At 33.4% G+C, this 21,949-nt stretch overlaps 2 protein-coding genes and 2 non-coding genes across 5 annotated transcripts; 2 read left to right on the forward strand and 2 right to left on the reverse strand.

The window, feature by feature from the left end:
* The first annotated feature begins 289 nt into the window (after nt 1-289).
* On the forward strand, nt 290-3,663 carry LOC18599557 (receptor-like protein EIX1). Of its 2 annotated transcripts, none has more exons than XM_088806149.1 (2): nt 290-3,153; nt 3,226-3,663. In XM_088806149.1, the coding sequence occupies exons 1-2, from the start codon at nt 435-437 to the stop codon at nt 3,567-3,569; spliced, it is 3,063 nt and encodes a 1,020-aa protein (XP_088662275.1). In that variant the 5' UTR covers nt 290-434; the 3' UTR covers nt 3,570-3,663. The 2 variants fall into 2 exon arrangements, with proteins under 2 accessions (XP_088662275.1, XP_017976300.2); XM_018120811.2 differs by having other exon boundaries at nt 290-2,541; nt 2,740-3,663.
* A 779-nt stretch (nt 3,664-4,442) lies between these two features.
* On the forward strand, nt 4,443-7,304 carry LOC18599558 (uncharacterized). The gene is made up of 5 exons (XM_018121029.2): nt 4,443-4,887; nt 5,134-5,211; nt 5,339-5,438; nt 6,357-6,499; nt 6,960-7,304. Exons 1-5 carry the CDS (start codon nt 4,546-4,548, stop codon nt 7,167-7,169), a joined length of 873 nt encoding a protein of 290 aa, XP_017976518.2. The 5' UTR covers nt 4,443-4,545; the 3' UTR covers nt 7,170-7,304.
* A 237-nt stretch (nt 7,305-7,541) lies between these two features.
* Nucleotides 7,542-7,613, reverse strand: TRNAG-UCC (transfer RNA glycine (anticodon UCC)). The gene has a single exon. It is a non-coding gene; the product is annotated as a tRNA-Gly (tRNA).
* Nucleotides 7,614-15,676: 8,063 nt separating this feature from the next.
* TRNAG-UCC (transfer RNA glycine (anticodon UCC)) lies at nt 15,677-15,748 on the reverse strand. Its single transcript has one exon. It is a non-coding gene; the product is annotated as a tRNA-Gly (tRNA).
* Between the last annotated feature and the right edge of the window lie 6,201 nt (nt 15,749-21,949).

The raw sequence follows: 21,949 nt of genomic DNA on the forward strand, positions 1-21,949 counted from the left end.
CGCTACAAGACAAGCAAGAGGTTGCTTTAGTCGTACCCAAATTTCCCGAGATTGTGCAACTGATGACATTCGATTTCTGTCCTTTGAAACCGAGTTGTTAACCCAACAAAAACTCCTGACAGCTTAAATGCTAAGCATGTTGCTGCCTGTTTCCTTTTAATAAGATTAATAACCTCGGATTTTCAACGTTCTTTTGAGTGTTTCAAATTCCTTTGTTCAATATTTTATATTTGAACACCATTATCAAAGCTCCAATAATATATATAAATATATATAGCTCTTTGACTTTGCATTAAAAAAAGGTTTTCTTTCCGCTTTCCAGTGAAGCTCAAAGAAATTCTTAAGTTCTTGCATATCAAGAAAAGAATGAAGACCATATATTGAAGAGCTGATGGTTCAATTATTATGTTCACAGCTTGAGACTTGCATTGAAAATGGGAAAATTTACTGTTCTTGGCCTTGTGTTGGCAGTTCTATGTGTCATAACAGGAGAGTATATTTGTACCGGTGATTCCCACCTGGCAAATTGCTCCAAACCAGACCTAGAAGCTCTTTTTGACTTCAAAAGTGGCCTTAATGATCCTGAAAACAGGCTCTCCTCATGGCAAGGAAGCAACTGTTGTCAGTGGAACGGAATTGGGTGCAACAATAGTACTGGAGCTGTCATCATGATTGATCTGCACAATCCTTACCCTATAAATTCTGAATCTTCAAGCAGGTATGGTTTTTGGAACTTGAGTGGGGATATCAGTCCTTCTTTGCTAAAGCTCAAGTCCTTGCAATATTTGGATTTGAGTCTAAACACCTTCAATGACATCTCAATTCCTGAATTCCTAGGATCATCCAAGAATTTGCGATATCTGAACCTATCAAAAGCTGGATTTACTGGTGTAATTCCAGCAAGTCTTGGAAATCTTTCTAGCTTGCAGTTTCTTGATGTTTCTTCTGAATTTGGGAGCTTAAGCTCGGATAGTCTTGAATGGGTGGCTGGTCTTGTTTCTTTAAAACATCTTGCTATGAATAACGTTAACCTTTCCCTGGTAGGTTCGGGCTTGGTTGGGATGTTGAGTAGGCTTTCATTTCTGAATGAGTTGCACCTTTCAGAATGTCAGATCTTTGGCTCCATTTCATCTCTCAACCCTGTAAACTTAACTTCCCTTTCTGTTCTAGACCTTAGTTTCAACTCCTTTAGTTCAGGGTTCCCTGACTGGGTAGTGAATATTAGCAGCCTTACTTATGTTGATTTAAGCTATTGTGGTCTGGCTGGAAGAATTCCACTTGGTTTTGGTGAACTACCAAATTTGCTATATCTGAATCTTGCTGGAAACTCTAATCTGTCTGCTAGTTGCTATCAACTATTGAGGAGAAGTTGGAAGAAGATAGAAGTTCTCAATTTAGCTTCAAATAAAATTCATGGTAAGCTCCCTGCTTCCATTGGAAACATGACATCTCTCACAAACTTTGATCTGTTTGACAATAATGTTGAGGGTGGGATCCCAAGCTCCATTGGTAAACTTTGTAGTTTAAAGTCATTTGATTTATCAGGCAATAACTTGACTGGCAGTTTGCCCCAGTTCCTTGAAGGAGTACAGAATTGTGTTTCAAATATGCCTTTGCCTAATTTGATGTATTTGAGACTGAGCAACAACCATTTGGTTGGCACATTGCCAGAATGGATAGGCCAGCTTCAAAATCTAATAGAGCTCAGTCTGAACTACAATTTGCTTGAAGGTTCTATCCCTGCTTCTTTAGGCCAACTGTCAAACCTTACTGATCTTGGTCTTGGAGGCAATGAACTAAATGGTACTGTCCCAGATTCTTTTGGGCTACTATCCGGTTTGTCTACCTTCGATGTTTCTTCAAATCATTTGACAGGTTTTATATCTGAAGCTCATTTTTCAAAGCTAAGTAAGCTGAAGATATTACATCTGTCTGCCAATTCTTTGGTTGTTAATGTCAGTTCCGATTGGATCCCACCATTCCAAGTCCGCAATCTAGATATGGGTTCTTGCTATTTGGGTCCTTCCTTTCCAACTTGGCTTAGATCTCAAAAGGAGGTCAAGTTTCTAGATTTCTCAAATGCTAGCATTTCAGGATCCTTCCCAAACTGGTTCTGGGATATTTCTGGCAACCTATCATTGTTGAATGTTTCTTTCAATCAGTTACAAGGTCAGCTACCAAATCCTTTAAATGCTGCTCCCTTTGCAGATGTTGATTTCAGCTCGAACCTTTTTGAAGGACCGATACCTGTTCCAACTGTAGAGATTGAGTTGCTAGATCTCTCTAACAATCAACTCTCTGGTCCTATCCCACAGAATATGAGTGAATCCATGCCAAACTTGATCTTTCTCTCTCTTTCCAGTAACCAATTAACAGGAGGAATCCCGAATACCATAGGAGAAATGCTCTCTCTTCAAGTCATTGATCTTTCAAGGAACAAATTAGATGGAAGCATTCCTCCAAGCATTGGGAATTGTTCTTACCTAAAGGTTCTAGACCTTAGAAACAACAATCTCTCAGGTGTAATCCCTGATACTTTAGGTCAGTTACTACAACTTCAGTCTTTGCATCTAAACAACAACAACCTCACAGGAAGCATCCCTCCATCTTTTAAAAGTTTATCAAGTTTAGAAACATTGGATCTTGGAAATAACAGCTTATTTGGCAGCATTCCCCTGTGGATAGGAGATGGCTTTCCAGCTCTCAGAATACTCAGTTTACGATCAAATGTTTTTTCAGGTGAAATCCCCTCCAAGATCTCAAATTTGAGTTCATTGCAAATCCTGGACCTGGCAGAAAACAATTTGACAGGTACCATTCCGGCAAGCCTTGGTGATCTTAAAGCAATTGCAAAAGAGCAAAACATAATCCAATACCTACTCTATGGGAAGTACAGAGGCCTGTATTATGAAGAAAGCTCGATTATAGTTCTAAAGGGTCAAAGTCTAAAGTTCACCAAGACTCTTTCCCTTGTCACAAGCATTGATCTCTCTGGAAATAAGCTAAATGGGGATTTTCGAGAAGCATTAACAAAACTCTCAGGTTTGGTTGTTTTGAACCTATCAAGAAACCATATCACTGGTGACATTCCGGGAAATATCTCAGATTTGCAGCAATTATCATCGCTTGACCTTTCGAGTAATAATCTCTCAGGTGCAATCCCATCAGGATTGTCTTCACTATCATTTTTGGCTTATTTGAATCTATCTAACAATTATTTCTCAGGAGCCATCCCTTATTTGGGGCATCTGACAACTTTTGATGCATCATCTTTTAGTGGAAACCAGGGTCTCTGTGGGGCTCCACTTACCATTAAGTGTGAAAACAATGGTTTTGACAGAGGAGGGACTGTTGAAGGTGGAAGTGGTGAAGAAATCATAGATCAGTGGTTTTATTTGAGTGTTGGATTGGGATTTGCTGCTGGGATTCTAGTTCCCTTGCTTATTATATCAACTAGAAAACCTTGGGTTGATTCCTACTTTGGCCTTGTGGAGAAAATTATTGACATATCAGGATTGAGAAACATAGCAACTGAACGTCACAAGAATGGGAATGTTCGCAGAAATTAACTTAAATCCCTGTTAATTTCCTCTCCTTTCATTAATAAATTGTAAAACTCATTTTTATTACTATTTATTGGAGATTAATCTTTTTCTGTGTGCATGGAAGATCGAAATCATACCCTAATCTCATTCACAGAATTTGCCGCACAAAATGCATAAAATCATTAGTTGCTCAAGATTATATAAAGTTGAAAGCAATGAAAGATGTTTACACACTTGTAAGTTGTTACTAATTAATGAAGATGAACCTACATTTTTATGCATGGAAGATGAACTAAAATAGCACTACTAGTCATTAATACAAGCTTGTATGAAAATCTTGTGCAGCAACCATTGGACTGATTTTCCAGCAAACAACTTCATCCCCTCATCTTGCCCTTCGATGCACAAAGGACGGTGAAATAATAAGTTAAAAGTAATGCTAATACTTATATGAATTAATTAATCACAGCTTTCCAAAGATGATTACACTATTTCTAATCTTACCTATTCTTTGCAGCAATTACAATATAGCTAGGTGAAGACCAGACTCCCCCCTGTATGTTATTGCTTGAGACCCCTGGCTTCATCATATTATTATGATACTACTATGGCATTTAGTATATGAATTCAATAAAATTTTAGTATGCTTGAGTATTTTCATGTATATGTATGAATACGTGAGAAGTGGTCCAATGTCCAACTATCATTGGAAAACACCAAAAAGTACGGAGAAAGAAGCAGATGTTACCAATGTAAGGCTGTGGCCAAGCCTCAAGTCCTCAACCTTTCACGCGGGTCCCAACCAACTTTTTCAACTTACCGTTATCTCCCACTACCCGCCAGCCAGCTTTCTAACTCATGAAAAATATGGAACAGTGCTGAAGAAACAAACACACACCCAACAAAAGAAAACCCACACAAAAAAAAATCTGTCTCGTCTGATTTCTCCAAAGAAAAATCTTTCCCTTTCTTTCTCTCTCTCTCTCTCTCTCTCTCTCTTATGGCTCTCTCTTCTGCTTCAGTCTTTAGCCATCCACTCACGATCTCCACCGCTTCTCGCCGCCCTTTAACCGGTTTCCACCGCCGTCATCACTGTTCTCCTTCTTTTGCTACTTTAAGCTCCCCCTCCACTGAACCATCATCATCATCATCACCACCTCCAGCAGTAGCAACAACTCCTTCAAGTACTGAAAGTATTTTGTCATCTACAATTCAACAGCCAAAACCCTTTGTTGAATCATCAAGACCCCATGATTCTAGCAGCCTTAACTATGCGCTAGCCAATCCCAATGGTAACCCCATGGTCCGTTTTGCTCGTTCCACTGAGTCCAACATTGAGAAGGTATTACTTAATTGAAATTTGTTTATTGTTTACTCATTCTGCTGCCCTTTTGGTTTAAAAGTGAGCTCCGACATTTGTAGAATCATTGAGTTTAAGGAAGTTACTGTTACCCCATATCCTTAATTTTACGGAAAAACTTGCTACTGTATTTGTGCCCCTCAATATCCATTTGATTTTCTCTGTCAACATTTTTTAAAGCATAGGCTAGTGCTAGTCTATAGACTAACAACTTTTCTTGTTCTGCAGACAATTTTTGACTTCCGTTTCTTGGCAATTTTGGCTGTTGGAGGTTCGTTGGCCGGTTCACTGTTATGCTTTCTAAATGTACTTTCTAATTCCCTAGCCCCTTTCATTTATATTGCAAGAGTAGCAAAGAATTTCCTCTTATTTTTAAGATAAAACATGTCTGTTCAACTACATATGCTTACTGATTATTTCTGACCTTTTCCAGGGCTGCGTTTACATAGTTGATGCTTACAAAGTCTACTGGACAAGCTGTGTTAAAGGGGTTCACACAGGGAAGATGGTTCTACGATTGGTTGAAGCAATTGGTAAGTTCTCCAAAAGTTAATTGAAAAAGATTGTTTTGATCTTATCTGATGCTCTGTCTCAAATTAGTTGAATTGGTTTCGTTCCCTTTTAAGCACTTGAGAGGAAATGCAGCAAACCTCTGTGACTACCAGCCCCGTAACTCCTCCAGGAGAATCATATACAAGTCTGCATAATGATTTGCGCAAGGCACTTGATTCATAATAAATTTTTTGCTTGATTGCTAAGATTTGAGCTAAAAAATTCCCTGGTCAAAATCATACTTGTTATCACTAGAGTTAAACCGATGACAAGGGCATTAGAAAAGAAAGAATGGCAATATTCTTCAACAGTTTCTATCCTAGTTATAAGCTCTTTCGTTAATGATATCAGACATTTACCACTCACGCTTCCTGGCCTTCCTCTCCCATCTATCAGAATGCTTTGATTTTGAATTCCTCGTTGCACTCTCTTTCTCTGAGACTTCTTTCCCGATTCCAGTACCTCCATTTCATCTTATAGTTTTATGGATTTGAAAGCTGAAGTTTAAGATGATAGATGAAAATAATAAGGGAAATAACAATCAGAAAAAGAAAAAGAAATTCGATACAGACATAGTAATCCTGATCAATATTGTTTCTAGTGTATAGTGGACTGGTTCAAAACCAATCCACCATTCAGTTTATTTATAAAAAACTTTTAACTTTAGATCAATATATATTTGGAATCATGTTAGAGTAAGCAGGTGGCAAGTTCTTACATTTGTGAAAGCTATGATGGTTAATGTGCTGACTTGCAGCATCCTACAATTTTTGAGTTTTTCTCTAGCATGAACTTAGTTTGCCTCAAGTCATTTTTCCACATTTTTGGCTACTTAATTAATTAACTCCATAGGTTTGCCAGTGCCAAATGAACTGACATTGTAATGTAAAATCTTGCAGATGTTTATCTTGCTGGGACAGTCATGTTAATATTTGGAATGGGCTTGTATGGATTATTCATCAGTAACGTGAATCCAGATGTGCCTGCTGATGTTGATCGTGCCGTCAAAGGCTCATCCTTGTTTGGAATGTTTGCTATGAAGGTAACAGCCTTCAATATTAAAGAAACCCATATCAGTACTGCTTTATTAAGTTCAGCTAACCGTGCTGTAGTACTGCAACTTCACCTCCTCATCACACAAAAAACTTCATTTCATGCTTTACAGTTCCTTGCATGAACATATCCATCTCAACATTCCAGTTTCAACCAAACTTATCTTATCTCGAGGTCGAGGACATGTTTTGTTCAATGGATAACTTCAAAATAATCTTAAGCCAGCAAGGGCCAGGATCAACCTTGCTTCTAAATTAGGGATGTGAACTTAGTAAATAATCATAATCACTATATGGTCTCAAATAATGATCATTTATGGACTATGATCAATTCTTATCAAACTTTTTGCACTTCCCATTTATTTCTCCATTTTTATCCTGTTGGTTCTTAATTCCTATAGTCTACTTCTCAAGTGCTAAACTGATTAAATGAATGTGTTTTGTTTGCAGGAGAGGCCAAAATGGATGAAAATAAGTTCACTGGATGAACTAAAGACTAAAGTGGGACATGTTATTGTCATGATTCTTTTAGTGAAGATGTTTGAAAGAAGCAAGATGGTGACAATAGCCACTGGTATGGATCTACTTAGTTATTCTGTATGTATTTTCCTGTCATCTGCTTCTTTGTACATCCTTCATCATCTTCACAAGCCAGAATAGAGATGTTAGATTCAGAGCTCTTATAATGTATGGGTATTGTTCAAAACATTTTAATGTAACTGTAATACTAATACCTTGGAAAGCATCTGAATGAGAATGAATCCCAATTTAATATGGGTTTTCAGACATTCTAAACCACGGAGTATTCATTTAAATTCATTGTACTCAGTCCAGTTTTCAGACATTCTAAACCATGGAGTACTCATGTAATTTCATTGTACTCAGTCCCTTGAACTAAAAAGACCTTTCACAGCAACAGGAAATTAAAAAAAAAAAAGGGTAAAACGTAAAAAATGAATCCCAATTTAACATGGGTTTTCAGACCCTCACAGCAACAGGACATTTAAAAAAAAAGTAAAATGTGAAAAAGGATGCGTTTGCCGGGAGTCGAACCCGGGTCTATTGCTTGGAAGGCAATTATCCTAACCGTTGGACTACAAACGCTCACGTTGCTAGAAGGGACATTTAAATATACTTCACAACGAACAACAAGAAAAGGAATAATAAAATAAAAGAAGTACGTAATCTTTAAAATTAAAAAGTATGTAATTAGTAAGTTTGAACCCATGCCTAAATAAGATATGGTTTTATGGTATGAATAAGTTATTTCTACTGTTTTCCTTGAGGGAATACTTTGAATGTTGAAGGTTATTATCAAATTAAGCATAGGCATTTAAGATAAGAAAGGACAAGGGACAAATCAATAAAAGTATATGATTTGATTGCCTATGGTCAGAGCTTCCATGGTTGCCTTTCCAAAAATAAAAAATAAAATAAATAAAGAAACACTAAGCAAAGATGAAGCCAAAGCAAAAAGAATGAACGATGAAAAACGTAGCATATGCATAAATCCAACCCATACACTTTCTTGCAAGGAGAGTAGCACATGAACATTAATGCAATTATATCAAATAATATGGCATAAACCCATCCTACATCTAGGCTTACAAGCTAACTCTTCTCTTATTATTGCTGATGGTTTAGGGGAGTGATCAGATGAACATGAGCGAAGCTATCAACCAGAACATAATTGTTTGGAAAGACATTTGGAGAAACATATTGTTTTTTTTTTAAAGGCAGATTTATTAGCATCAGTGCTAGTGTGCCATCCGTAGGCTCAAATCTTTTGGTCTAAAACTATTGCTGGCATCAACCAAACCTAAGCATCAGAAGAAATAGAACATTTACACATCAATCTGCTTAAATAGACTTTGGCAGAGACCTAACCGACCTGGTTTGCCCCAGAGACTCTTCAAAATATAAGCAACTAGCCTAAAACTCTCGGAGAGAACAAAAATATACACACAAGGCATAATTCAGATTTCGCAAGCCACATAAACTACACATCCAGCGTTCTCTCAAAACGAATCCCTCTCCGCTACTTTTCATAGACCACCAAAAAACAACGCAGCTGACACCACTTTAAAGCTCATACTCAGCAGAAAAAGCAGCCATTAAACCCAGCTCTTAGCCAAACCATCTTACCATTCAGCAGAAATGAAGACCATAAGAGCCAGAAATGAAAACAAGCTCTTGAGGAGACCCTCAACCATTGACTGACCAGAAACCTGTCCCTTTGCAGTCCACCTCCTGAAGCTTAGAGACTTCTCGTCCAATTTCTGTGACATTGGAAAGAACCCACTAGCTCCTACTTCCCTGCACCACCCCTAAACATTAACGGTATTAAGAACATCCCTCCAAAAGCTTCAATGTCCCCCTTAGTCTTGAGAAAGGTCAAAGGCTTTGGATGACATTAAGATTCAAGCTTTGGGTCTTTGAATACCTGTACTGTTATGTCAAAGCTTAGCTGCACCGATAAACCAATTTGCAGCACAGCTCAAAAACTTCCCTAAACTGTAACCACTCCCACTGCACAAACTAAACGTACTCTTTTTAAACATATATAGTTCCTATTCGGTTAGACCCTTTAAAGAGATCATATTGTTGAGCCACCAAACGAAGAGTGACCAGAACAAGGGATCACTTTGATTGTGATAAAAAAGAAGACAAAATTGAATTTAACAACTTTCTATATTGAACAATTCTGAAAAAGAAGGAAAATCCAAAAGTTCACAAAAACAACAACGAAACTCAAACAGAAAAGAACAATAATTATAATAAAAAAACAAGCAAATAACAATTGAAGACCTGTGCTCCAACTTCTCCAACAACTACAAGTTTGATTTGACGCTTTAGGAAAATTTACAGGAAATATAAACATAGATATTAAAACCCACTAAAACTACAAGTTCCTATCCTTTACTTTCCTGTTTCCATGTTGGCCATGGCTATCACGAACCCTGGATATTGCAACCTTACATCAAACCTGGAAACAAACGATCAAGTTGTCGCTGAACATCCCTGGATCTTTTCTTAGGGTTTCTCTTCAGCTTCTTGTTTCTCAAGTTTGCGATACCCAAAAGGTCCTCTTCAATCTCTTTTCTGGACAGCGTAACGGAGAAAGGTGGCTTCTTTTCCTTCTTCCTTGCAGGAGCTCCGACTACTTTCCTCAACTGATCTCTAACAAGAATCTGATTATTGGTCGTCATTGTCTGAGTCGGTTTACTTTCGATCATCAACACATTCAAAGAAGATGCTTTGGAAGCCGTGGAGGATTGATCACTTCCTTTGTCCGAGCCATGATTCGTCGTCGCATTTGCATGGGAGTTAGTAGCAGGATCATCCGTTGTCTTATTACTATTCTTGATACGAATCTTTATAATAAGCTTAGGGCTTTTCTTATCTGATTGCGGTGGCTTTTTCTCTGAAGGGCCAGCGTCGGCGATAAGCTGATCGGAAACTTCATTGTTATTGGCTGGAACGGCAGTCTCATCGGACCACTGCGGCAAGCGAAGTGGAGCGTTGGAAGCCATGGTCCGTGTTTAGATAAGCTTTGTGTTACTTTAGACTTAAGCCAATTTAAAGGTAGAGCATTTAGAAACTCCTACTCACACCAAGAGTAGGATTCCTCTTCTCCCTGGTCTCTTTTTATTTAGTTTTTAATATAATTCATTACTTAATGAATTTATATGTTTATCCTTTGATTTTTAAATCACAGAATAAACTTAGTATTTTTCGTTTTAAAGTTTTCCCTCTTTATCTCTTCTTTTGGGTGATTTTCAATGCCACGATTGGTTGCCGAGAAAACGCGTGGAAAACGTGGGGGAAAAAAGGGTCGGAATTAAAAGAACAATCAGGACTTGAATTTTGAATTTTGGTTTCTTGGGGATGAGAGGAGATACAAAACGTTTTTGATTTATCACTTTTTGTTTTTTCTCCGTTTGTTTCCTGGGAAAATGTGGGTTGGAAAGGAAGAGAAATTGCGAGAAAGAAAGGGGCTTGGGATTTTTGTACATTTATACATTCCTCATGATCACATTTCGTGCAATCATGTAATAGGCCGAATGGATTTTTGACTTTGTTTTTTCCTTTTTATTTCAGGGGCGAAGACGACAATCTGCCTGGAAATATCACTGAGATTGGGCTTCATAATTGGAGGACCTTCGATCACGATTAAATCTTGTCATAGGGCCAAATGGTTCCGGTCAGAGCTCTCTTGTATGTGCTATCACTAGAGTTAAACCTATGACAAGGGCATTAGAAAACAAAGAATGGCAATATTCTTCAACAGTTTCTATCCTAGACCTAGTTATAAGCTCTTTCATTAATGATATCAGACATTAATTACCACTCTCTCATCCTGGCCTTCCCTTGCCATCAACTTAGTTTAATGTGCTGACTTGCAGCATCCTGCAATTTTTCAGTTTTTCTCTAGCATGAACTTAGTTTGCATCAAGTCATTTTTCCACATTTTTGGCTACTTAATTCACTTCATAAGCTTCCCAGTGCCAAAGGAACTGATATTGTAATGTATAGTCTTGCAGATGTTTATCTTGCTGGGACAGTCATGTTAATATTTGGTATAGGCTTGTATGGTGTAACACCCCACAATCTCGCATAGTAGTCAATATAACTGTATCAATAAGACGAAGGGGCAGTTGACGTAAATCTAAGTGTTAAAAAGCGACGACAAGTGAAAGAAACATTTTGAAATAAAATACTATTTTATGAATAAAATAATATTAAAATATTAATATTTTATTAATTACAAAAATTAGTCATGAAAAATGAGTATATGACCAATTTAAATAGAAGAGAAGAAGTACGAATAAATTTTGGAGATAAATGACGTAAGTGAGACCTGTGAGTTTTTATTAAATCGAGTTAGTTCGGGTAAGTAAATATTTAAATATTATGATGATATCGTGTTGAAGTGTAACTTTGATATTTTGATTTTACACATGTAAATGATGGAAGTTGAAGGAGTCACATGGTAAATAAGTAAAAATTTGAAGATTCATTTGTAATTTTGATATTTGAAGTTAAAAAGGGGAATTCCCTAATCAAGGAAGTTAGGTTATGAGTAATATGAGATGTACATGTAGTTTAGATGGGACAATAAATGAATAAATAAATCATAAAATAAAATAATATAAAGAATAAAGAAATTAAAAAAAAAGGGCTGACTTGATCAGCTGCCTATGTGTAATAAATGGAGAAATAAAAGTCATGTTAAGGATTGTTTTGAATGTGGGGTCCGGCCAAGAAAGGAAGGCATATAAAAGAAGATTAGCAAGTGTCAAAATTGTCATGTTGGCCCCCCAACATCAAGAGACATCCAAGTGATATTTTTCCTGTCTTCATGTAACAGAAACCGCATCTTTGATGATAAATAAATGAGGAAAATTAACTTGAAAAAAAGAGAAAGGAATAAAAAAAAAGTACATGAGATGTGAGCGGGTTACATGAGGGATAATGCAATAAAAAAATTAAAAAAGTAAAAGAACCATGGGAAATAGGCTTTAGTAAAAGCCAAGGACTGGTCATTTGAAGAAGAAAAAGGAGAGAGAAGTCTTGGAGAGTTGGAAACCTGAGGAGAAGAAGGAAAAAGGAAAGAAATTGACGAAGAAAGAAGGTAAAAAGGAAATGGACAACACAAATCAAGTACGTATGGTGATAATTATTTACACCAAGACATATTAAATAATATTTTAAATTTTATCTCTTTTCTTCTTTTGATGGAACAGCACCTTAAGAAAAAAAAAAGAGGCCGGCTGGGGGAAGAAACAAAAGAGAAAAAGGAGTGGTGTCGGTTGTGAAAAGAATAGAAAGGAAAGAAAGAAAATATATATGTATATATATATACAAAATGGGAGAGGCAAGAGGTTAGTTTTTTTTAAATTTCGGTTTGGGTATTTTCTAGAGGGAAAAGGTTTGATCTTTTGGAGCTAGTTTATGAAAGAGTTGGCTGGAACGAGGAAAGAATAAAAAAAAAAGAAAGAAAAGAAAGGTGAAGGCTCGGGTAGTGACGTTCTTGGGTCGTTATCGGTAAGAGAGGAAGTTGTGACAAAAGAGGAAGTGATGGAGAACTTGCAAGCCACCAGTAGTGAAGGTTAGGAGCTGCCGATCAGGTAACAAGAGAGGAGAGGAAAGAAAGAAAATTGAGTAGTGAAACGACGTCGTTTTGATCCATTAAAGGCTTCCCTTCATCACATCAATTGGTGTTGTCCATTGGTGTTGGGAAGCTGCCATACAAGGCTCCGAACAGTATATTCCCAAAGGAAACCGTGGGTCTGCTGGAGACTTGAGCCAACCTAGCCCAATCTGGCAAAATTTCTTTGCTCTTCTCAATGGATTTGTTATGAAATTGGACTGTTTGGGGGTTAGCCTATTTTATTTAACTAAATTTTGGTTATTTGGTGATATGAAGTAAATTTAAGTTACTTAGAAAGGTTGAAGTAGGTACTTAATATCATAAATAAGTTATCGGTGTTTATAATCTAGAGAATTACGTGAGCAAAGGATATAATTAATTTTAATAAAAATGTATTAAGATGTGAGTTAGTTGAATGTGGATTTATGATAGAATGAGAAAGAGAAGTGGAATTGATGCATTAAGTATATTGAGTTGGATTGTTGCTAGAAAGTGTTAAAGTAAAGATAGTGCACTATAGTGACATGTCGGAAGAAATAACATGTAATCGGCAAGTAGAAATAACGACGTAGTAATCCCACTATTGTGAGGTGAGTAGGGGATGTCGGTTATAAAACTTTCATATTTGTATATATGTACGTATATTTTACTTTAAACGCAAAATGGTGGATAGCATAAGCTGTTAAAAATTTTAGGAGATTGTGGATGCAAGTTATTTTTAGAAATTATTTTGGATATATATATATAGATAAAGTTATATACGTATAATGTTTTGAAAATTGAAAAACAAGCCTTTCACACTGTTTTGCATCAAAATCTGTGCCTTATATTTGTGTAGTGTGCATTCATAATTATATTGCTTATTCACCATGCAAATTATTGTTTTGAAATTCATGCGTAAATTTTATTTTGAGAAAACGATAGACTTTATAATACCCAATGTTGGATGCTTTGGAAATAAATTTGACACTAGTTTCCAAGGACGTAATGTAATTTCTAAAACGTTTTTGACAAACCGAGAGCATCAAGAGTAGGTCGAATGTCACATCGGTTAAGTGTGACCCTTGTGCATCAGTGAGCTCTGGTTAGAGAACTTTCGGGTTGTCGACGGGCTGTTAGACATGGCTAGGGCCATGGTCTGTGATATGTACATGGCTAGGCCACACATGATGTACGCGATTACGACCGCTTATTTTCTCCGATGTCAACCAACATCGTTGAGATCGCCATGGAATGTGGGAATCCAGTGGAAGCACTACTCCCGAATGTTATTACGTGGTAGCCGGACCACGATTTTAATGCCTCACGCTCGAGGTGATTGCGGATTTAATGATAAGTTTTCTAAGGTTTGATTTTACAAGAGCTTGCCTTATCTTATGGATTTGGTTTGAGAAAAATCTTTAAATGAATCCGATCATACAAATCTTCCACGTACATCAATTTTGAATACGATGCTCGAAATGTTTTGATTTGAATAAATTATTTTAAATGATTCATACATGGAATTTTTATGCACACCGGATTTGATATGTATTTATATATGTATCTTTGGTTTGAGATAACTATCTTAAAGAGCATTCTTGATATTTTTCTTTTATGTAAGGCACAAATCACCGTTTTATGTTTTAAGCTGTTTATATACTCTTGCATTTTAACATTCAAATTTATCTGCATAATGCTTGTTTCTCATCTACGCCCTACTCACCGAGCCAATGATCATTGAGTCTGTGAGACTCACACCCCTCTTATTTCTCTTTTTAAAGACAGGGATCGGTCTAGCGTGTAATCCTCGGTGCGTACGATCCATCGCGGATAGAAAAAGGCATATCTTAGCCTTCCGTTCCGAGTTGCTCCGCTGTTAGAGGTCGAGTTTTAGCAATTTGGCATCACTATGTAAATAGATTTTAATTTTGATATAAATGAAAATTTTGGGATATTATACTCCATGTATTTAATCATGATTTTATGATTTAAAGATCCAAATCGAATTACTATGCTTATTGTTAAATTCATGGAATAAATATATATGTTTTGAGCATTAATACTGTTTAGTAAATGTGTACAAAGAGATATCAAAAAATTTCATGAAAGCTTGTTCAGAACTTGACGAGATCTCCCGGAGGTCTCCAACGCTGATAGCGACCGGGGAGGGGTCATTACATATGGATTATTCATCAGTAAGGTGAACCCAAATGTGCCTGCTGATGTTGATCGTGCCGTCAAAGACTCATCCTTGTTTGGAATGTTTGCTTTGGAGGTAACAGCCTTCAATATTAAGGAAACCCCAATCAGTATACTGCCTCATTAAAGTCAACTAACTGTGCTCTAGTAATGTAACTTCACCTTCTCATCACACAAATAACTTCATTTCACGCTTTACAGTTTCTTGCACGACCATATCCATCCCAAAATTCCAGTTTCAATCATACTTATCTCATTCTAGAGGACATGTTTTGTTCAATGAAAAACTTCAAAAGAATTCTTATAAAATTTTTTGCACTTCCCATTCATTTCTCCTTTGTTCTCCTGTTGGTTCTTAATTCCTATAGTCTACTTCTCAAGTGCAAAACTAATTAAATGAATGTGTTTTGCTTGCAGGAGAGGCCAAAATGGATGAAAATAAGTTCATTGGATGAACTAAAGACTAAAGTGGGATATGTTATTGTCATGATTCTTTTAGTGAAGATGTTTGAAAGATGCCAAATGGTGACAATAGCTACTGGTATGGATCTACTTGGTTATTCTGTATGTATTTTACTGTCATCTGCTTCTTTGTACATCCTTCATTATCTTCACAAGCCAGAATAGAGATGCCAGATTCAGAGCTCATATAATGTAAACATTAATACTAATACCTTGAGCAGAAATTCAATGTAACGAAAACGGGTATCTTCAGAAGTACGTGAAAGAGAATGAATCTCAACTACAAACCTAAAGGGTATCTTCAGAAGCATGTGAAATCCCAACTACAAAACCTTTCAGAGGAACAGAAAAGTATAAAATACAAAAAGAATGCGTTTGCCGGGAGTCGAACCCGGGTCTATTGCTTGGAAGGCAATTATCCTAACCGTTGGACTACAAACGCCGACGACGTTGAACAGGACATTAAGCCCTTTTCAAATACTAATACTGAAACTAAAAGGTGCAAAATGTGCATTATCTTTATTTATGAGCCAATATAAAATTTTAAGATTTATATATTCATATTTATATTTTTTTCTTTCATATATATTTCATATTTGTATTGCTTTTGTTATTTTCTTTTTTTATTTTGTTTTAGAAATAAAAAGTAAAAAGTGCATAATTGGTTTTGAAACCAAGCCTAAAAAAGGCATGAATTTATTGTGTGAATTAAATTATTTACACCATTTTTCTTTGAAGGAATACTTTGAATGTTGAAGAATGTTATTATAACATTAAACGAAGGCATTCAAGATAAGAAAGGACAAGGGAAAAATCAATAAAAGAGACATACTTATATATGGTTTGATTGGCTATGGTCAGAGCTTTCATGGAGCATTTGAGGGGATAATCACATTATACACTCAACACCATAGGAATATACATTTGAACAAAGAAACATTAAGCAAAGGTCAAGGTTCAGTGTTGAACGTGTTGCAACCCAAAATTTATGCTGCTCTCCTCCTCTTATTACTTGATTCTAGCCTTAAAATATTATTTTTATATAATCTTTTTAATATTGAAAAATTTATTTAACATGTCTTACATAATTAATTGTTAAATGTTAATATTTTTATGATGTTATTAAAAATTTTTTACAATATGATCCAAATAATAATAGAAATTTTTTTTTGTAGTTTATACAAATAACTGAAAATATTAAATACTCAATAAAATATTTTACATGCAAAAAATTGGACAATTATGGGCACTCTCTATTATCTATTCACACTCCCCACTAACAACTTAATGTTGTAATTTTTTAAATGACTCTATCTTAAATAATTTCTTTTTATTAAAGTTAAACTTTAATTAATTATATTAAGATTTATCTATTCAGATTCCACAATATTAATTATTTGTATTTGAAATCTTTACAATTTTTTACTATAATTGCAACTTAATAATAAGAAACTCATATGCTAAAGCAAATTTGTATAGCAAACTTGTAAATACAACTTCAGAAAAAAAAATATAAATAGTATACTTATTTATCATTTGACGATCTTTATACACATATTTTAATCGAAACTGTTTACGAGTGAAAATGTCCTTTACTAATGCCAAAACTAAACATTCAACAACAAATAAGCTCATTTGATCGGTTAACCAATTCCAAAACAAAGAAGAAAATATCAAGCAAATTCACTGTATCCATATTTAGTCCTTATTGTCTATTTTTTATAATATTTTTATAAAAAATATTTTCATAATATGATAATTTTTATAGTGTTATTAAAGAATTTTTTATAATAAGATCCAACTAATAGAAAATATTTTTAATAGTTTATTTAAATAATTAAAAATATTATATTCTCAATTAAATATTTTATATATACAAAAAATTGGATAATTATGAAGAAGAAAAGGGAGAGGCTATTGGCACCCTTTATTGTCTATTCACAGTCGCCACTAACAACTTAACATTGTAATTTACTAAAATGCAATCACTTAAATAACTTATTTTATTAAAGTTAAACTTTAATTAAATATATTAATGTTTGTCTATTCACATTCCACAATATTAATTATTTGTATTTTAACTTATGTATTGAAATCTTTGCAATATTTTATTATGATCGCAAAGTATTCCTCTATAAGAAGCTCATAAGCGCATATGCTGAAGCAAATTTGTATAGCAAATTCATAAAAACAACTTTAAAAAAATACAAATAGTATACTTATTTATCATTTAACAATCTTTATTCACATATTTTAACTAAAACTATTTATAAGTGCAAATCTCTTTTACTCATACCAAAACTACGCATTCAACAATAAATAAACCCATTTGATTCAACAATAAATAAACTCATTTGATTGGTTAAATGATTCCAAAACAGAGAAAGAAATATCAAGCTTAATAGCAGATTCATTGAATCCATATTTAGTCACAAACGCAATCATTAGTTTTACCACCAAACATCTTTATGATTAAACTCATATTTAAAACAACTAGACATTCATAATTGATCATTAGGAGATGAGTTTGCTACTAACTTTTAACAATAGAGTGAATTGAGATCTATGAGACCTACACTTGTACCAAATCTTGAAATTGGTACAGACCTAGCATCTAAATTTGCTCATGATAATTTTCGCTAATTTTCTTTATTTAAAGATTCACGATAATCTTCTTCATTTCCCTTTTATTCAATCAATTTTTTAAACCAACTAAAACGTTGTACCTCTCAACTAAAATAGATAGGCAACAAGTATTTAGACAAATAAATTTGAAAAAAAAAAGTTTATATTAAGCAGAATTTTTAAAATAAAAAAAATTATTTGAACAATGAAAGAAAGAACATACCAAAAAAAAGTATGTTAGGATAAGAATTTAACTCCAATTCCAAGCTATGGGCAAGAAATATTATTGAAGTTTAGGTTTTAGGAATATAGGAGAAAGCAACAAAGAATCAACAATCAACAGAAAGTGATGAAGAGTTAAGGATGCGTAAATCAAAGATGAGAGTAATTGAGATTAATTAGGGGTGTGATTATTTAAATAGTAATATAATTAATTTAAATTTGATTTGAACAAAAAAAAATTATTTAAGTGAAGGTAATTTAGAAAAATATAATTATAAGTTGACAAAAATAAAAAAAAAACTAAAAAAAAAGCAAATAACAATTAAAGAGCATTCAAGCATTTGGTTTATTGATTAGTACATGATCTCTTTAAATATAGGTTCTAATTCCCTTCCCTCAAAACAAAAAAAATAATAAGTTGTTAGTGGGGAGTGTTAATAACAATTAATTAATATTAAAAAGAAAATCCAAAAATTAACAAAAGCAACAAAAAAACTCAAAAACAATAAAAAAAAAGTCAATCATAATTAAAGAATATTGAAGTATTTGGCTCATTAATTAATAAATAATCTTTTATTTAAAAAATATGAATTCAAATCTCCTTTCTTCAAAATTAAACAAAAAATAACAATAATCAAATAACTCACGTACAAGTTCAATACAATACTTTAAGAAAATTTACATGATATAAACATGGAAATTAAATCCCTCTAAAATACTTTCTGTTTACATATTGGCTATGGCTATCAGGAACCCTGGATATTGCAACCTTACATCAAACCTGGAAACAAACGATCAAGTTGTCGCTGAACATCCCTGGATCTTTTCTTAGGGTTTCTCATCAGCATCTTGTTTCTCATGTTTGAGATACCAAAAAGGTCCTCTTCAATCTCTTTTCTGGACAGCGTAACAGAGAAAGGTGGCTTCCTTTCCTTCTTCTTTGCAGGAGCTCTGACTACTTTCCTCGAATGATCTCTAACAAGATTCTCAGGCTGATCGGTAGTCATTGTCTGAGTCGGTTTACTTTCGATCATCAACACATTCAAAGAAGAAGATGCTTTGGAAGCCGAGGAGGGTTGATCACTTCCTTTGTCTGGGCCATGATTCGTCGTTGCATTTGCATGGGAGTTAGTAGCAGGATCATCTGTAGCCTTATTACTATTCTCGATTCGAATCTTTATAACAATCCTAGGGCTTTTATTATCTGATTGTGGTGGCTTTTTTTCTGAAGGGTCAGCTTCCTGAACCTCCATTATCGTTGGCTGATCGGAAACTCCATTTTCGTTGGCTGGAACGGCAATCTTGTTGGACAACTGCTGCAAGTGAATGGAAACGTTGGAAGCCATAATCTTTGTGTTTAGACTTTAGACAATTTAAAGGCAGGGCATACTATTTATCTTATAGTACAATTCTACTTGCACTATTTATCTTCTACTTGGTCTCTTTTATTTAGTTTTATATATAATTGAGTACTTAATGAATTTTTATGTTTATTTTTTTATTTTTAATCACAAAATAATTTTTTTCCTTCCATCCACAGGGATGAATGCGTCATTTTCTAATTTATTTAAACAATGATTTAATTAGTGTCACTTTTTAACAATATTCCTCTAATTAATCAAAGGATTCAGCTATAATTTCCAATCACCCTGTTAAACATTTTTTAATAAAACTATTTTTCCATCTCAAAATTTATGTACCTTTTTTATTTTTATGAAATTTAAGAAAAAAATTTAATTTTAATGTATTTAATGAAATTTTATGGTTTTAATGTAATAAAATTTTAGATATTAAAATCATTTTACATTTATTGCATCATTGTTGAATGTTGATATTTTTATGATGTTATTAAAGATTTTTTATAATATGATCCAAATAATAGAAAATATTTTTAGTAGTTTATCCAAATAACTAAAAATATTAAATTCTGAATAAAATATTTTACATACAAAAAATTGGAAAATTATGGGCACTCTTTATTATCTATTCACACTCCTCACTAACAACTTAACATTGTAATTTTTTAAATTACTCTCACTTAAAGAATTTCTTTTATTAAAGTTAAAAGTTAATTAATTATATTAATATTTATCTATTCAAACTTCACAATATTAATTATTTGTATTTTTACTTATTTATTGAAATCTTTACAATTTTTTACTATAATTGCAACTTAATAAAAAATCACATCTTAATAATAAGAAACTTGATCATATGCTGAAGCAAATTTGTATAGCAAACTTGTAGAAACAACTTCAGAAAAAAAAAAAAAAGCAAATAGCATACTTATTTATCATTTGACAATTTTTACGTGCATATTTTAACCAAAACTATTTACAAGTGAAAATGCCTTTTACTGATGCCAAAACTTAACATTCAGCAATAAATAAGCTTATTTGATGAATTAACCAATTCCAAAGCAAAGAAGAAAATATCAAGTGGATTCACTGAATCCATATTTAGTGTCTATTTTTTATAATATTTTTTTTAAATATTTTTATAATATGATTTTTTATAATGTTACTAAAAAGTTTTTTTATAATATGATCCAAATAATAAAAAATATTTTTGATAATTTATCCAAATAATAGAAAATATTAAATTCTCAATAAAGTATTTTACATACAAAAAATTGGACAATTATGAAGAAGAAAAGGGAGAGGCTATTGGCACTGCCTATTGGCACTCCCTATTGGCTATTTACAATCCCCACTAACAACTAAACATTGTACTTTACTAAATTACATTCACTTAAATAACTTTAATTTTTTTATTAAAATTAAACTTTAACTAAATAAACTAATGTTTGTCTATTCACATTCCACAATATTAATTATTTGTATTTTTACTTATGTATTGAAATCTTTACAATTTTTTAATATAATGATAAAGTATTCTTCTATAAGAAACTCATAAAAGCAAATTTGTATAGCAAATTCATAAAAACAACTTTAAAAAAAATACAAATAGTATACGTATTTATCATTTAACAATCTTTATGCACATATTTTAACCAAAATTATTTATAAGTTAAAATGTCTTTTACTCATACAAAAACTAAGCATCCAACAATAAATTAATAAGCCCATTTGATTTTTCAATCAATTCCAATTCATTGAATCCATATTTAGTCCCAAACGCAATCATCTGTTCTACCACCAAACAACCTTATGATTAAACTCATATTTAAAACAATTTGACATACATAATTGATCATTAGGAGATGAGTTTGCTACCTACTTTTAACTATAGTGTGTATTGAGATACTTTCACTTGCATCTAAACTTGCGGCAACGATATTCGTCTTTATTTCTTTTTTATTCCATCTTAAACTTTATACTTTTAAACTAAAATAGATAGGAAACAACTATTTAGACAAATGAATTTGACAAAAAGTTTATATTAAGCAGAATTTCTAAAATAAAAAAATTATTTAAATAAAAAGAAAACAAAAATAACCCAAAAGAAAGCATGTCAAGATAAGAATTTAACTCCAATTCTAAGCTATGGGTAAGAGATTTCATTGAAGTTCATGTTTTAGGAATATAGGAGAAAGCAACAAAGAGTCAACAGGAAGTTATGGAGAGTTAGAAGGGTGCATAAATAAAAGGCAAGAGCAATTGAGATTAATTAGAGTGTGAATATATAAATAGTAATATAATTAATTAAAATTTGATTTGAATAAAAAATTATTTAAATGAGGGTAAAAAATACAATTACAAGTTATCAGTAAGGAGTGTTAACAGACAATTAGGAGTTTTGATATCCCCATCCAGAAAAACATCAATTAATATTA

This window comes from Theobroma cacao, chromosome 5, assembly GCF_053813885.1.
Source record: "Theobroma cacao isolate CCN51 chromosome 5, ASM5381388v1, whole genome shotgun sequence".
Taxonomy (NCBI): domain Eukaryota; kingdom Viridiplantae; phylum Streptophyta; class Magnoliopsida; order Malvales; family Malvaceae; genus Theobroma; species Theobroma cacao.

Excerpts from the sequence above, each read along its gene's own strand:
- LOC18599557 (XM_088806149.1), top strand. The coding sequence starts at position 435 with ATGGGAAAATTTACTGTTCTTGGCCTTGTGTTGGCAGTTCTATGTGTC. Across the intron at positions 3,154-3,225 it reads TTCGAGTAATAATCTCTCAG|GAGCCATCCCTTATTTGGGG; the intron begins GTGCAATCCCAT and ends ATTATTTCTCAG.
- LOC18599558 (XM_018121029.2), top strand. The coding sequence starts at position 4,546 with ATGGCTCTCTCTTCTGCTTCAGTCTTTAGCCATCCACTCACGATCTCC. Across the intron at positions 5,212-5,338 it reads CACTGTTATGCTTTCTAAAT|GGCTGCGTTTACATAGTTGA; the intron begins GTACTTTCTAAT and ends GACCTTTTCCAG. Across the intron at positions 5,439-6,356 it reads ACGATTGGTTGAAGCAATTG|ATGTTTATCTTGCTGGGACA; the intron begins GTAAGTTCTCCA and ends AAAATCTTGCAG.